This window comes from Ambystoma mexicanum, chromosome 5q (genome assembly GCF_040938575.1).
Source record: "Ambystoma mexicanum isolate Mex_15411 chromosome 5q, UKY_AmexF1_1, whole genome shotgun sequence".
NCBI lineage: Eukaryota > Metazoa > Chordata > Amphibia > Caudata > Ambystomatidae > Ambystoma > Ambystoma mexicanum.
Genome location: NC_090933.1, coordinates 1,381,884,716 through 1,381,902,586, shown reverse-complemented (window position 1 = coordinate 1,381,902,586; position 17,871 = coordinate 1,381,884,716). Strand labels below are relative to the sequence as shown.

Genomic DNA, 17,871 nt, shown 5'->3' with positions numbered 1-17,871 from the left:
CCGGTCTAGATTTAACTGTCTAAATTTCTTAATCTCTGTTTCTAGATTGTCAAGTATTTTTTTGGCATCTTGTATATTTTTATTGTCTAGAAATTCCTTCTCGAAAGTGGCTAGCTCGTCCCCCTGTTTCTTTGGTTCCTCCTCTGCAGTCTCGATTATTAGTATAATCCAGTCGCGGGAACAGCGATTACCAACACCACAAACATTTTTCTGGAATTTAGGGTTGTCAATAAAAATACAGGGTATATTCTTGACCTGGAGTCCTTCCGGGATAATACCGGCTTTTAAGTACTCCAACATAAATTTGTCATGCAATTCTGTGCGGGTGATATTTTTCTTTTTTTGTAAAATTGTTTCACTTTTGGCTTGTTCACCCCCTGTTGTTGTTTCTGCTATCTGATCTTTAGTTAGCAATGCGGGTTTCTCTAGAAGTTTTTTGTAATGTTCATCGGAAAAAGAGAAAAGGTTCACATTACGGGTTGTGGTCAAGCAAGGTACATGCTGCCACTTCCTCTGAGATCTGACCTTACCTATTTTAGAAGTTTCCCTCCTAACATTAGGATTTTCATTGGGGTCTTCAGTAGAAGATCCAACAGTCTTAAGGTGTTTAGCCTTAGACCTATTTTTCCTGGTTTTCCACCAGCTTTGAGAATTACCAGTTCTCACAGGCCTAGAGAGGGGTCCAATTTGTCTATCCACCTATTCCTCAGAAGCAGGGGGAGTGAAAGACTTTACAATGGGAGGGGCAATGATGGAGCTTGGTTGGGGCTCCCATTTCCCTACTTTACTAGCCTCAGATTTGCCTGGGTTAGAGGTCAATTTGCTGTAAGTGAGTGGCCCCGAAAAATACAGTTAGTTCTCCCAATGGAGAGCTCAAAGACTTATAGCTTAAAACACTTATGGAAACATGGTTCAAAAGCGGGTTATTTATTACTGGCCATATATTAGACATCATCCATTAAATACTGCACTTGACCTTTTTGGACTGTCACTGTATGGCCTGGAGTGTCCATCTGCTAACAACAAACAGGATTCTAATATATAGTTGGGACGGCTAGGTCACATGAGGAACATACCATCGTGGCCATACCTTTCGTTGTGTGGGGGAGGGTTTAGTGATCAGATGTCCAAACATCGTTAAATCTCTGCTAATCTACCTTGACACCATGAAGAGCAGAGCAGAGCAGAGGAGAATGGAAACCTCCTTGCGGTGTGGTTCCTCGTTACACAATGAAACAGGGCCTTCAAAACACTGTGTTACATGCAGGCTTTTACATGTGGATTACTATATTGCATTCGAGTCATACTGGTTTAGAATGTACTATCTTTACCGTCTGGCTAAACGCTCTCATCATAACAAAGAACTTATCAAGAAATTTAAAACACGGGCTTGAATCAATATTTATCTTGCATTAAAAAGCAATTCATGGCTCGGGGGTTTGTGTGCGCAGCTTTAGCAGAGATTGTGGCTTGTTGAGAGTGATTAGCTGCTGTGTTATGTTTACACGATATTGTACATATATTTACATTTCAACTTATGAAAAATGAGGTAGTTTAGTGCTGGTGTGTACAGTATTATACTGATTAAGTATTATAAAATTGCAATCTCTACCTTTAAGCATTCTTTGTACTATATGTTAATACACATCACATGTTCATAATTAAGCCTTAACATAAGAACGTCTAGTTACACATGCACGTTATATTGTTCATTCTTCTACACAATGCCTCATTACTAGGTTTACGCGATCTTGCATGCAAAAGACACGTTGGCTCTGTCCCCGTTAAGGCATGAACGATCAAACAGATTCAAGGGTCACTCCTGACTGTCGACCCTGTCCTAAGAAATATAGTTTGCAGCACATGCCTTTTGCTCACTGTACCTTTCACAGGCAACCAGACGTGGACTCCCTGTGCTCAGAGAGGCACAGATTCACCTCACTGATGAGGCCCAACAATGCTGAAACACGTGTAGGGGGTTGCTGTTGGTACTCTTGTTCAGAGAGGAATTGCCATAGCATTTCGGTGCTGGACTGCCCATGTGGACGGGACAAAGACTGATATGCAAATTGATATTTCCCATCTGTGAAAGATACAGTGAGCAAAAAGTGTGTGCTGCAAACTCTACTCTCAGAACAGGTTATCATGCCATGTTCTTTCTGGAGAGGAGCGCCCGCTACCTTTTTTTAAATAGTCAAGCACTGCTCCAATCCCACACCGGTCCCAGAGGTTCCAGCTTCAGAAGAGAAATCTGAAAGAATAAACATGTTCTTTATTGCCAAACTGATACAATCAGAGGTCACATCGAGAGCCTTGCTATCTGTCCCCTTCACCCAGCCCTCTGGCTATGCCCTGCTGCATTGACTTAACTCTCCTCTCGCCTAACTATCTCACACACTCCCTTCACTCAAACCCACTTCTTACACAGAGAACTTCCTCCCTCATTAAACAACTCACAGACCGAGCACTTCACACTCTGCAATATTGTGAATGCCTCCCTCAGTGAAGGTTAATTCCCAGACATGGTGAAGACAGGCTTCATACAACCTCATCTAAAAAATAAAAAAAACTTCACCCTTCAGCTGTCAAACTCTGGCAAATCCCTGGGTATCATTGTTTACAGTAGCCTTTCCATCCAAAAAGAACATAGCTAAGAAGGCACAAACCTCATGGCTACAAATACACACGCCGTAAAATCAAACCCTTTGTGCTCCTGAAAATTCTACATGGTGGTCCATGCTCTTGTTCTCTCGCATATCGATGGGGGAAATGCTCACTTTCTTGGGCTTTTAGCTGCCCACCTGGCCCCCAGTGGACACGAGGAGTATGTGCTTTCCTCACTCATGCCACATCTAGGCAAAGAGGGCTGTGGCAGGCAACTGCCCAATAGAACACCAAAAAGGCTAAGGAGCAATTAATAACGGGGCTTCCCAGAGTCTTCCCACCAATAACCCTCCTCGCGACTAGCAATCTCACATACTCACTCCACTCAAACCCACTACTTATATGGACAACTTCCTCCCTGCCTCACTCATTCAACAACTCACAGGCCAAGCACTTAACACACGCAGCAGCATTGTGAATGTCTCCCTCAGTGAAGGTGCATTCCCAGACATGGTGAAGACAGGCTTCATACAACCTCATCTAAAAAAAAACCTTGCTTGAAACTAGTCAACTACAGTCATCACAACCCTCCCTTTCCTTGAGATGCTTATTGAGAAAATTGTTGCAACCTAACTACTTGCCAAAATGGACCATCTTGAGATGCTCCACAATTACCAGTCTGGCTTCTGCCCAAATGCAGCACCGAGACAGCAGCCATCGAAGTAGTAGATGATACATTCAGATTCACTCTCACTGAGGACTCGTGTCTTCTAGTCCTCTGAGACCTCGGCTGCCTTTGACACAGTTGAATGCTCCACTTGCTTCTCACTACATGATGGGCTTCTCTGGAACTATCCTAAAATGTTTTGTATCCTATTTATTCAGTTGACCTGAGATGAGCTGGGCTCATTCAGATCCAACCAGTCATGTGTGGGGTCCCCCAAGTTCCTGTCTCCCCCCAATCATCTTCCATCTATACATGGCACCCTTGCAAACTCTCCTCAACGACCCCCCACATAGCCATCCATCAGGACGCGGATGACCCTCTGGTGTACATGAAGGCCAGTGGCACCAGGACATCACTTGCCTCGTGAAATGCCTTGCTACTATTCAAACATGGATGGCAAGTGCTGACTTCAACTGAACCTGGCAAAACCAAATTTGTCTTAATCGGTCCCACCTACTAAACAACAACTCGTGCAATAATGACTGGATGACCTGCACCTGAAAGGATTCACCCCCTATACCCCAGCTTTCAAAAGCCACCAAATCCCTGTATGTTATTGTTGACAGTAGCCTTTCCATCCAAAAGAACATAGCCAAGAAGGCACAAACCGCATGGCTACAGATACACACTCCGCAAAATTATGCCCTTTGTTCCCCTTGAATGAATTCTGCATGGTGCTCCATGCTCCGGTTATCTCACACATCGATTGGGGGGAAATGCCCCCTTTACTAGGCTTTTAGCCACCCACCTGGCCCCCAGTGGACAAACCCATCTGACTGGAGGGGAGTATGCCTCTTTCCTCACCCATAACGGATGCAGGCAAGGAGGGTTGTAGCAGACAACTGCACAATACAACGCCAGTGAGGCTAAGGAGTAATCAATAACCAGGCTCCTAGAGTCCTCCCGCCAATCAGGTGCTCCGTCTTCCTGCAGGTTGAGGCCTACCATGGTGGGAATGTCTGGTGGACAGCCCACCTGGGAAAGGGAAGCATTGAAGATGACGGGCAGGCCCTAGAGTGCAGAGAGATGGGCAAGGGTGGATGATTAGACCTTGCACTGGCAGGCATGCAGTCATTCACAGTATCGCGGCAGGCTGATGCGATATTAATGATGCTGGGAGGCAAAGGGCCTGTGCCATGCCCCTGCTAGAATTACATTGGTTCATAATAGCTGAAAGCAGTCAGCATCTTGTGGAAACATGCAAGGATCTGGAGAACCCTCTCTGAAGGGAGAACATGCACAAAACATTTTTGGAAGAGGAAGATGATGGCATAGCTATAAATGTCTCTTCTCTTTAATCGTGGAATAACCACTGACCTGGATGAACAAGTGGACTTAGCTATGTTCGATGGGGGGCGGGGATAGGGGTGGTGACTTGGTCAAGGGCACAAATGTAGCTGTTGCTGCTTCAAAACAAAGAACCGCAATGATGGAGCTTTTTAAGTTTTTTTCACTGGGCGAGTTCTGAAGCAAGCCCGGAGAGACTAGGATGGAGGGTGTTGGGGTACAGCAGGGCAGTCTTCTTTTTATGGCACATTGTGGGCAGATAAATAGATCTCCATTGGGAGAGGAGGAAGATTAAAGAGTGACGCCAGATGTACACGCACCACACAAAGATACGGTTAGAACGAGACTTAAATCTTGTCGGCCTGACACCCTGAAATAGAGGTGTGGCTTCTGGAGGGTGGTTTTGCTTATGCAGCCTAATGTGGTGGCTGTACAGATGACGCAATTAAGACGAGGGAAGGTTATTTTCTAGGCAGTATCCACTAAGAAGATGGCAGCTCTCACAAAAAGGGCTGGTTTGGCCATTTTGTTGTACAGAAATGCCATCTGTCCTCTTGATGGAGCTTTTAGCTGACCTTAAGTGCAGGTATGTCCTGGGTGGAGGGTGCAGTGGCAGACAAGACTCTGACCTTAAGTGCAGGTATGCCCTGGATGGAGGGTGCAGTGGCAGACAAGACTCTGACCTTAAGTGCAGGTATGCCCTGGATGGAGGGTGCAGTGGCAGACAAGACTCTGACCTTAAGTGCAGGTATGTCCTGGGTGGAGGGTGCAGTGGCAGACAAGACTCTGACCTTAAGTGCAGGTATGTCCTGGGTGGAGGGTGCAGTGGCAGACAAGACTCTGACCTTAAGTGCAGGTATGTCCTGGGTGGAGGGTGCAGTGGCAGACAAGACTCTGACCTTAAGTGCAGGTATGTCCTGGATGGAGGGTGCAGTGGCAGACAAGACTCTGACCTTATGTGCAGGTATGTCCTGGATGGAGGGTGCAGTGGCAGACAAGACTCTGACCTTATGTGCAGGTATGTCCTGGGTGGAGGGTGCAGTGGCAGATTACAACTTATTTATACACGTAAGGAAGGATTGGATCCGTTTTTTGTGTATTGTTTATGTATTTTTTTAAGCTGATAAAAGAGGAGCCAAAAAGTGAAGTGATTGTATCAGGTCACCCCAAACTAGTGCTCTGACCCCACACTGTCCAACGCTTCTCACATATACTCTTTTGAAGGCTGCCTCCACTTGACACACATCAAAATGTAATAACCTATGACTGACTGTCTGCCACACGGGTGGACGGTTGGTGGCTCGCTCATGCTGCAGTGACCAACTATGCATACTATTCACATGTGCATCAATGTTATTGCAGGATCGATGCCATAAGGGTCGCAATCAATGTTACTCACTTTGCAACAGATGCTGGCAGAGCAGTGATCTCCTTTCAGATCATGGATCCATGGGATTATGTCGCGAGGATTCCCCTAGAGTAGGGTCGTGGGATCTACAGGATCGATGCCGTATGGGTCACACTTGGCGTTATTGACTCAGCAACAGATGCTGGCAGAGCAGTGATCTCCCTTTCAGATCATGGATCCATGGGATTATGTTGAACAGATTCCTCTGGACTAGGGGGCGTGGCATCTCAACAGTTCATCAGCTGCAATAATGTGTGTAATCAGCAAATGGTGACAATCAGTTCTTGCCTATTAACAATGATGGGGCTACATCCCTGCTGGTCACTAGAGATGTGGTGAAAGCAGTTCTTGGGGTACAATTTAGGGTGTCACAGCACAGATGGTATGAGGGCTCGCTGGGATTGGATTTATGGAGTAATTACAATCCACAAAATGAAGAGGGTCTGGATTGTGTTATGGAAAACTGGCAAATAATAGGACCTTTTATTTGTATTTGTATTAAGTTTATATAGCGCTTTACGCCAAAGCGCTTTACATTGTAACAACAAGAATACATAGATTAATAAAATAGAAGCATAATTACTAACCTGAGACAAACCAATGAAACAGTTTGTAGAACAATTTACCTAGGCCATTAAACGGGTAAACTGATGGGTGGGGGTGGGGGATTAAGGGGAAGAGATGAGGGGAGTCAGGACTGGGAATGAAGATGAAGTTTCAAGGGGGAGCAGAGGAGGCATATGAGGCAATGGACAGGGTAGGGGGAGGTATGTAGGAGGAAAACATGAGGGAAGTGAGAGTGAGTGAAAGGAGGTAATGAGGGAAGTCAGGACGGGGAATGGAGAAGAAGAGATTTCAAGGCGGCGCGGAAAGAGGAGTAGGTGGGGATGAAGCGGATAGAGAGAGGTAGAGAGTTCCAGTGTAGGGGGGCCAGGAGCTGAAAGGAATGGAAACGCGAAGAGGCACATGGGGACGGGGGAACAGTGAGTAGGAAGAGCTCAGCAGATTGGAGGGGAGGGAGTATAGAATGAAAGGAGAGAGGAAAGATAGGGGGCAGCGAGATCATGAAGAGATTTAGAAACGAGACAGAGGAAGTGAAAGGGAAGCCAGCCAAGGTAAGAAAGCGAAGAGGAAATAGAGTCGTGAGGAGCGAGGAGACAAAGGCTACGGATGGCAGAGTGGTAGAGGGATTTGAAGGGGGCAAGATGAGTGGCTAAGAGTCCAAAGAGGAGAGTAGAGCAATAGAAAAGATGAGGGAAGAGATATAGTGGCATGGAAGGTGAGGGAGGAACGGATTTTATGAATATTGAAAAGATGGTAGCAACAGGCGCGAGAGGTAAGAGAAATATGGTGGGTAAAGGAGAGGGAGGAGTCAAAGTGGAGGCCTAGATTGCGAGCATGGGCAAAGATGGGGAGATTAGAAGGGGGAAAGAGAATAAGAGGAGGGTGAGGGGAGGGGAAAGCGTCTTAGAAGGAAAGAATAAGACTTCAGTCTTATCAGTGTTAAGGGAGAGAAAGTTGGAAGACATCCAGTTTTTGATAGTAGTAAGACCGGAAGATAGAATAAGGTGGAGGTCGGGGTGAAAGAAGAGAAAGAGAAGAAAAGCTGGGTGTCGTCACCGTAGAAATGGTGAGAAATACTGAAAGAAGAGATAATGGGGGCAAGAAGGGAGGTGTAAAGTGAGAAAAGGAAAGGGCCAAGTACAGAGCCTTGGGGAACGCTGTAGTCCAAGGGGAGAGTGGAAGAGGTACGACCACCCCAGGAAACAGCAAAAGAACGGTTGGAGAGACAATTGAGGACAGATCCTTTGAAACCAAAGGAAGATAGAGTATTAAAGAAGTAAGGGGTGATCAACGGTATCAAAGCTAGCAGAGAGTTCAAGGACGATGAGGACCGATCGATTGCTTAGAGTAGCGAGCAGTGAGGAGGGAGTTGAGAACATATGTGAGAGCAGTCTCAGTGGAGTGTTTAGGGCGGAATCCAGATTGAGACGGGGGAAGGAGAGAATGATTGCTTACAAAAGCTGAGAGTTGAGAGTAGACTAAGCGTTCAAGAAGCTTAGAGCGGAATGGAAGAAGCGAGAGTGGACGGAAGTTGGATGCGTGAAGGGGGTTAGCAGACGGTTTCATCAGGATAGGGATGATAGTAGCGTGCTTGAAGGCAGAGGGGAAGGTAGCAGAGGAGAGACATATATTGAAGGAGGTTATGTAGGGAATGCGAAGGGGGTAGATCTTTGGAATAAGGAGGGTGGGAAGGGGATCAGAGGGGGCAGCAGTAAGATGAGTTCTGGACAGGAGGAGGGAAACATTGGAAGGAGTAACAGGAGAGAAGTCAGACATGCAAGCAGAAGGGGAGGAGAGAGAAGTGGGAGGTGGAGAATAGGAAGGGGAGAGGAGAATGTTTTGGCTTAAAGAGAGTATTTTGGAAGAGAAGAAGTAAGCAAAGTCGGAAGGAGAGAGAGAAGTAGCAGCTGAGGGGTCGGGAGTAGGCGGGGAGAGAAGACGAGAAAGGGTTTGAAAGATACGATGAGGGTGAGAGGCTTGGGAATGGATAAGGTTAGAGTATTAGGAACGTTTAGCCGAGCTGAGACAAGAGTCATAAAGAGAGTGGTATGAGAAATAGGGAGTTTGATTAGCCAGAGAGTGGAATTTGAGCCAGCGTTGCACACCCCTTAAGAATAAAACAGTGCATTTCCCCCTCCTGAAAACTACTCAGTGGTATTTTGAACAGGGAAACCAAAGTGGTATTGCTTGGGCCAATTAAAGTACATGGCAATGGGGCATTTGTATAAACAATTTGAAAGGCACATGGGACTGTTGGGGAGAATTCTCAGAAATGTGCTAATTCCTCTCTACCTTAGAGACCCACAGCACTTTTGCTGGACTCTAGGACTTCTTATTTTTCAACCTGGTGGAAGTGAGAACTTTTCCCCACTCTCTCATGCATTTTTCATGTGATTTATACTCTGTTTCATTTGGTTTTTGGAGTCTGACCAACTCCACAGGCATCATCTTTTACATTGGGTCACACAGCACCGTCGGTGCAGTGGCAAAGACAAGTCTTTCAGATTTTCCCAAGGTTTGAATACCTTCTCTTGGATAAACTACTGTTTCCAAGAGCAGTAAAGTGAAATTGACTTTACTTACATTTGTAACCTTCTAGACCTAGCACACACTATCTCACAATAGGGTGCTGGAGGGGTTACTTGGTATCCCCTTTGTCTAGTTTCTCATGTAACATTTGTATGTTACCCCTTCTACATTTAATGGCTAGTGGCAGTGGTTTACTTTTTACTAACATTGTGTGTTTCTACCGTGAGCTGCTTTCGCAGCTGCAATGAAGCACCCTTGGGTGCCCATTTTGTCAAAATGGCCCGATCTTCTTTTTTCACCATTTCTTGTTGGAAAGGTCCTTCTTGAGAGTTACTCTGCGCGACCAAACCATGTTTGGTCCCTTTGTTTGTTTTGTCTTTGGCGGGATTCACGAGTGAAGCCCCCCTCTGCCTCCAGTGTGTCTGGCAGGGCAGGAAGTGAGGGAGGTGCCCAAAACTCCATGTGCTTAATCTCCTCGGTTACAGGAATGCACCCGAAGGTGATTGGCTGGCTGGCTGTCCGGCAAGGACAGCCACCCTGCTGGATGATTGACAGCTAGGCTGAAATGAGTGGGAGAAACCTGCATAAAAGACAGGGCTTTTTAGCTCGGAAGGCAGTAGATCACTGGATGAAGGAATCTGAAGAAGAACTTGGAAGAGGACGCCTGCTGCAACTCCTCGACCGTTAATTTGCCCGATGAAGCCCTGCTGCTGTGCTGAAGCTCTGAATTCGCCTCTAGTTAGAAGCCCTGCAAGGATGACTTCTCCCCTTGAGTTGGTGGCACCAATCAACTCCAAATTGAACTCGTTTGGACATCCTCTTGGAGCTGGCTGTGCTTCTGCTGCTGCTTGGAACCGAAGTGCCAGGGAGAGGAACACCAAATTGAGTGCTTAACTTTTAAGTCAGACCCGAGCTCCAGGAAAATCCTCTGGACTCCCAGGAAGCAGGACTGACCAAGCCTGAGCCACCTCAACAGAGTGCTGGACCCCAGATGTAAGGAAAGTCTGAAGTGGTAGCTGAGAACCCGCGGTGGTGCTATTTGCTGAGACGTGAGGAGCTGAAACCGCAAAGTGTTGCTGAATTGAAGTTTGCCCATTGCTGCCGCCGACCTTGAAGTTGCAGTGCAGGAGTACCCAGAAGTCCTCCCTCTTGTTCCCACGACGGAGGCCCAGGAACACAGCATCTGCAGAGCTGCACAGAAATGGAAGCCTGCTGGAACCATTTCTTCTAACCAAAGGTATTGTACAGTCTAAGGGAACTTTACCTCTTGTCTTGTAACTTGTTCTCAGTTGAGACTTGTCTTGGTTGCTCTGTAGAGTTGCTTACAGCTTTACTCCTCACAAGCTTAAACAGCTTGTGGCCCTACATTGATTCTACTTTTCTTCAGACTTCTTAAACACACTGTGCAAGACTTTTACTTACCTGTAAAACCAGAGATTCAGTTCACCTAGACTTTTGCTCAATAGACATTGGCTGGCCTGGCTCCCTGAATGGCTCTTCTATCCTCTGACTGTTTCTTAACTATCCCTCAACAAAAGTCACACAGATAACTTGTGGGGCTGGGAAAGGGTTAATTTACTTTGCATTGGAGGTTCAAAAAGTACTTACCTGTTCAAGAATATTTGTCTGATCTTGGCTTCATTCTAAATATCCATTTTCTTTGACACTCATCTCAGTATTTCTCAAATTGTACCAGTGATATATCAATGTCCACAGTGTCCTAGCTATTTAAGTCACCCGAGGGTGTAGGAAGTGTTTGTGTGCCATCCCAAATCGGTACTTGCTGATTTAGAGAAACTAAGAGTGTGTATTTTGCAGAGTATTTGTGTGTTACTGTTATATTGCCCCTTCTGAAGACACTGACTGTTATATTGCCCCTTCTAAAGAAACTGACTGTTAAATAAATGAATATTTGTTTAATCAAGTAACCTTGAGTATAAGTGTTTATTTGGATACTTGGGTACTGCTCCAAATCTTACCTAACAGGGACAATATTGAGGAGTTTGGGGGAGGAGTCTCCCATACACTTTGCCTCATTGCAAACATGTTATTGTATCGGTCACTGACACATGCTCGATCTTTCTGTCAATCCTGGGGAAAGGGATGTGTTGGGAGTTTGTCTGGGTTTAAAGTCAATGTTTGAATATAGTTTAGTATTGCCTGTGCCATTCTCACTGTGGTATGAAACTTCTGCTTTCTCTTAAATTCTCAATTCATTCCTTGTTTCCTCAATAGTGCTGTCTGTTATATATATGCTGTCTGGTATATACGTGCTGTTGGTTATACATTTGTGTGTAAGCAGTGATTACATAATAGAGTGGACAAACATGTGTCTGATTATTGACAATTTGCTGATCTATAAAACACCAGCCTTTATTGTGTGCATATGGACATGGGGATCTTTGTACTATTTCGATATTTTGAAGGAATAAAATGTTAGAATATATATGCACTTTCCTGATGAATGAAACATCCACTTAAAATGGTTGTGCACCCAGCCTGTGTTTTTCCCCTTATTCTGTATCACACTAGTCCTGCTGCATGTCATCTCAGTCACACTATATTTGTTTATCATTGGAACCCTACTGCTTTGCCACCTATTGGGGTGCTTGTCCCCAATAAATGGTACCATAGTATTGAAAGTTTTATTAGTTACTATGTGAGTAATTAACGAATGCAGAACACTACCATGAGAACCATTCTGCCTGTTCTATGTGATGCCTGCGACTGTGAACGTGTTCAAACTAATGTGCATCTCCTTGTATTTCAATAGGTGATGGATGCCCCAGAAATGCAACATTGATTCTCTGGAATAAAGCAGTGCAAAGCTTCATTGTTCGATTATGCAATTTGCTCACACCTTAGAAGTGTGCAAGTTTGGGGTCCAGTTGTCCTTTTATTTTGAATATTCAGTAACTGCGATTGAGAAGCCTATTGGATACATGGTGGCTTCTGTCCTTGCAGCCCCTTCATGGTAACATCCAGTAACCAAGAGCTACACTAAATACCTGGCATTACACACTAATGATAGCAGCAGCCTGTGCTGTGCAGTAAGACACACCTTTTTGTTGTGCCTATTATTCCTGTGAACACCTATGAGTACTATATTTATACATTCTAAATGTAAGGCTATTTTGTGTTTGCTATTTTTTAAAAAAAATTTTTTAAACACCTGTAAATGGACAACTATGTCCATGGACGAAATATTTTAAAAACTTTAGTCCGAAGGAAAAATATAGTTTATCTCCAGAAATGACCTACACCTGAGAAAGCTAAGAATGTAGGAAATGTCATCTCAAGAACAGACTTATTGCCCACATGAGGACATGGGTGAAAATAATTATCCGTGCACTGAATTTGAGAATAGTCCCCATTTGCATGACACACTCCTCTGCCAACAGCAAATGCATACATCTGAGAAACCTCATGTCTGCACTGACAGTGGGAAAGGGTTTGCTCAGAACGGATGCCTTATTCATCATCAGAGAACATATACAGGTGAGAGACCTCATGAGTGCAGTGAATGTGGGAAAGGGTTTTCTCGGAAGGGACATCTTACTATCCACCAGAGAACACATACAGGAGAGAAACCTCACGAGTGCACTGAATGTGGCAAAGGGTTTGCTCAGAAGGGAGCTCTTACTATGCACCAGAGAACACATACAGGTGAGAAACCTCACAAGTGCACTGAATGTAGAAAAGGGTTTACCCATAAGAGACATCTTATTCACCACCAGAGAACACATACGGGTGAGAAACCTCATGAGTGCACTGAATGTCGGAAAGGGTTTGCTACAGAGGGAGAACTTGCTGTGCACCAGAGAACACATACAGGTGAGAAACCCCATGTGTGCACTGAATGTGGGAAAGGATTTGCTCAGAAGAAACATCTTATTAGCCACCAGAGAACACATACAGGTGTGAAACCTCATAAGTGCACTGAATGTGGGAAATTGTTTGCTCATAAGGGGGCGCTTACTCGCCACAAGAAAACACATACAGGAGAGAAACCTTATGAGTGCACTGAATGCGGGAAAGGGTTTACAAATAAGGGACATCTTATTCGCCACCAGAGAACACATACAGGTGAAAAACCTCATGAGTGCACTGAATGTGGGAAATTGTTTGCTTATAAACGAGTACTTACTATCCACCAGAGAACACATACAGGAGAGAAACCTCATGAGTGCACTGAATGTGGGAAAGGGTTTGCTCAGAAGGTACATCTTCTTATCCACCAGAGAACACATGCAGGTGAGACACCTCATGTGTGCACTGAATGTGGGAAAGGGTTTGTTCGGAATGGATCTCTGACTCTCCACCAGAGAACACATACAGGTGAGAAACCTTATGAGTGCATTGAATGTGGGAAAAGGTTTTCTCATACGGGTCATCTGATTAGCCACCAGAGAACACATACTGGTGAGAAACCATACGAGTGCACTGAATGTGGGAAAGTGTTTGCGCATAAGGGAGATCTTACTATCCACCAGAGAACACATACAGGTGAGAAACCTCATGAGTGTCCTGAATGTGGGAAACGGTTTGCTCATAAGCGAGGTTTTACTATGCACCAGAGAACACATACAGGTGAGAAACCGTATGAGTGCATTGAATGTGGGAAAGGGTTTGCTCGGATGGGAGCTCTTATTAGCCACCAGAGAACACATACAGGTGAGAAACCCCATGTGTGCACTGAATGTGGGAAAGGGTTTGCTCAGAAGGCAGTGCTTACTATCCACCAGCGAACACATACAGGCGAGAAACCTTATGAGTGCATTGAATGTGGGAAAGGGTTTGCTCGGAAGGGACATCTTCTTATCCACCAGAGAACACATACAGGTGAGAAACCTCACAAGTGCACTGAATGTGGGAAAGGGTTTTCTCAGATGGGACAACTTACTGTCCACCAGAGAACACATACAGGTGAGAAACCTTATGAGTGCATTAAATGTAGAAAAGGCTTTGCTGAGAAGGGAGTGCTTATTCGTCACCAGCGAACACATACAGGCGAGAAACCTTTTGAGTGCATTGAATGTGGGAAAGAGTTTGCTCACAAGGGACATCTTATTAGCCACCATAGAAGACATACAGGTGAGAAACCTCACAAGTGCACTGAATGTGGGAAAGGGTTTGCTCATAAGGGAAATCTTATTATGCACCAGAGAACACATGCAGTTAACAAACCTGTGTTTTGAAGTGGAAACACATTTTTTGTGGGGGAGGTACAGCTCATTGATCACCAGATAACACATGCAGGTGAGAAACCACACAAGTGCCGAATGAGGAAAGGGTTTAGTCTTAAGGGACGTCTTATTTAACATCAGGCCACACATGAAGGTTTGAAACCTCATAAGTGCACCAAACCTAGGGCTTCCTTTTGAAGAGGGATCTTATTGTACACCAGAGAAAACATGCAGCTGATACCACCATGAGTGAGGGCATGCAGGTGGAGATGTTCTTATCCACCATGAGTGAGGACATGCAGGTGGCGATGTTCTTAACCACCATGAGGGAGGGCATGCAGGTGGAGATGTTCTTATCCACCATGAGTGAGGACATGCAGGAGGAGATGTTCTTATCCACCATGAGTGGGGGCATGCAGGAGGAGATGTTCTTATCCACCATGAGAGAGGACATGCAGGTGGAGATGTTCTTATCCACCATGAGTGGGGGCATGTAGGTGGAGATGTTCTTATCCACCATGAGTGGGGGCATACAGGTGGAGATTTTCTTATCCACCATGAGTGGGGGCATGTAGGTGGAGAAATCTCCTCTGCAATTGAATCTTCAGAGAGGAGGAGGTGCTGCTTCAGTGGGACTAAAACTCTGAAGACCACCTTTCCCTAGCGGATCACAAATTCCTTTGGCACACAATTAGTAGCTGATTGCGATTAGTTAAATCACTGCTGTTTGAAATGCACCCCTTTTGGAATATTCTAAATGGAGACTGTTAATTCTCGGTTAAGGAACCCATCCTATGGAACACTTTGCCTAAGGACCTTAGGCAAATTAATGGGCACCAACCTTTTGTAAAAGCTAAACGACTCTATGGTTAAATCAATAACATTGAATGTATGAGGGAAACTGTTCTATATATTGTCTGCTTGGAAGCCCTCTAGCAGTAAATGCGTAATAATTTGTTTAGATGGTGCCAGAGAACATGTCCAGATGAGTAACCACATTGGTGAAGTGAATGTGGGAAACCTGTAGTATTCTCTTGGACCTCTTGATTGCCTTTGACGCCATTGACCATTAGGAGGTTGGCAGAGTCCCTGATGCAGGCAACTCTTAGATAATCTTCCAGGCTAATAGATCCCAAGGAGTAATGATGCCTTACTTCATACCAGTGTCCCTGCTTAACAGTATCTGCTGAGTCCCAATGTTCTTCCTTATCCCCTCTCCTTAACATTGTATGTTCTACTCCTGGCCTGACTAATCTAGTCCTATGGATTCTGATTCTACAAGTGCAACACTCGGATCCTCTTGTGCTTAGTTGGGAGCTCAGCAAAGGCATGACTATACTTTCAGAGCTGTCTGAAAACTGTCAACGAGTGAATGGCATGCCTCCCTGTCCTTCTTCTGAGGTGATGCTCACGCCATGTACCTGGGTTTCAGAATTGACCTCGAGGTTTTACTCGTCTCTCACATGCTGTGGTTGGCAGTAATTTATTTCCATATTAAATAGTTTCAAAATAGCCTCCCTTTTCCTAACCTCAATGCTCTCATGTCAGTTGCTATAACCCCTATTGGTTTCCAGACTTGATGATGCCATTTGTTTCTTTGTTCCTTGACAAATGTGACTAACTTCAGATGACACAGAACGTAGCAACCTGCTTCTTTCAGGAGTTCAGAAATGTGACTGTATCACTCGGAGTGTTGTTTATCTCTATTGGAGCACATAAGATTATTAGGAAGTCCCTTGGCCTCAGATCAGCATAAGGAGGTACAATTACATAAGTGATAATGGATTTCCACTATTCGAGCACTAATTTATAAGAAATTGGTTTATGTGACGGGCATGAAGAATATGTTGAGGATGTGGTCTCTAGAGTAGTTGGCTCTATGAAAGTCTCCTCGAAACAGCTGCTCTCCTTCTCTTCCAACTGGCCCACCACACTGAAATGGCTGACTGCCTGCCTCTACGACCACCAGTCTGGCTTCAGAGCAACCAGATGCATGTAAACGTCTCACCTGAGCACCCATGAAGACCTGCTTTCAAACCTGGACTCAAACTCCCGCCTGCCCCCCTGTTCTGATCCTCCTTGATCTTCTGCCTTTGAGACAGTCAATCAGGCCATCCTCATAAATTGCCACCATGACACCTTTGGCATCATGGACTGGGTACTGGCATGGCTGACCTCCTTCCTTTCAAACCGACCCTCCTAAGTGCAACTGGACCCTTTCCTATATTCCACCTCACTCTCTACCAGTGGCGTCCCTTCGGCGTCTATCCTATCACCATGGCTCTTCAACATCTACCCTCTGGCCCACTTGATCTCCACCTTCTCTCCTCACTGCCAATGCTATGCTGACGACACACAGCTCTCCTTTAAGCTTCCATCCTCTACCTCCTCTCATTCCTCTCTCATACCTGACTGCAATTCAGGTGTGGTAATCTCTGTCTTAATGTCAGTAAAACAGAGATTCTTCTCATCCCTCTTACCCCCACTCTCTGGGCACCCTCCGTGGGTCCCACTCTCACCCTCTAGTGAGGCTAAAAACCTTGGGGTCATCGTTGTCTCCGCTCTCTCCTTCTCCCCTCACACCAAAGACCTCACTAAAATGTCCAACTTTCAGCTTCACCTCCTCAGAGGCATTCTCCTTTTCCTCAACTTCTACCAAAGCGCAATTCCTCCAGAGCTCTGGTTCTCTATAGGCTGGATTACTGCAACAGCCTCTTTCTCAATCTCCCTCTCTCCTTCCTTGGCCTTCTCCAACCAATCCAGAATCCTTGGCCTCAAGCCCATGAACCACATCTCTCTAGCCCTAAAATCTCCCCACTGGCTCCCGGTGATCGCAAGGATCAAATTCAAGACCCTTTCTATCATCCAGAGGCCTGTCTGGGGCCTGGTACCGCTTTACATCCAGCTTTTTCTCCCTAAATACTTCAGACTTGAGCTGGATCTTCTTAAGTTCCGGAAACTTCTCAAGACTTTCCTTTTCTCCTCCTTCCCTCTCTCCCTACCTTGCTAATGTCCCTCTGGTGCTGAGACTGTTGCCTGGACCCTTATGAGTCTTTGGGGCCGGGCCCTCCCTTGACCAGTCGCCACCAGCAATCCTTAACCAGCACTTGCCCACAGGCACCCTTTCCCAGACTAGCCTAAATCTGGTCCACCATGTCCACTGCACTTTGTTTTCCCTCCTCCACTTATGCTCTGCCACTTGCCCTCTATGGCTCCCTGCAGCACTTGTGCAGTCCCTGCCGCTGTACTTTCACCCACTCTCTTCCCATCCCAGCCCTTCGACCCTACTTCCACCCCCTCGCTCCCCCCACCACTTCCATGTCTCTGTACTTGCACGGTAAGAATGTCACAAGGTCTAGATTTAGGCTTGAAACACGTGTTTAGGTGCGTTATAAATGCCATATGACATAGTACGACCGTTACTGTTGTTTTATTTTCCAGTGTATCCTCTACGCCCTTTCTTTGCCTTGTGGTGCCTGGAAACACACAAATGTCCAATATATAAATGTCAAGTGTTCCATTAAATGATGTGTAAATGTATTTACAAAATGACATTTTGTGAATAG

General features: G+C 45.5%; 1 protein-coding gene across 1 annotated transcript in view; it reads left to right on the top strand.

Annotated features, from left to right (window-relative positions):
- The window catches only part of LOC138498440 (zinc finger protein 208-like), a 460,194-nt gene that overhangs the window by 76,804 nt on the left and 365,519 nt on the right, over positions 1 to 17,871 (top strand). The window contains exon 4 of the mRNA XM_069622194.1: positions 11,893 to 14,315. Coding sequence (XP_069478295.1) covers positions 12,407 to 14,315 — 1,909 coding nt within the window. The 5' untranslated portion in view covers positions 11,893 to 12,406. The remainder of the gene's footprint in view (positions 1 to 11,892; positions 14,316 to 17,871) is intronic.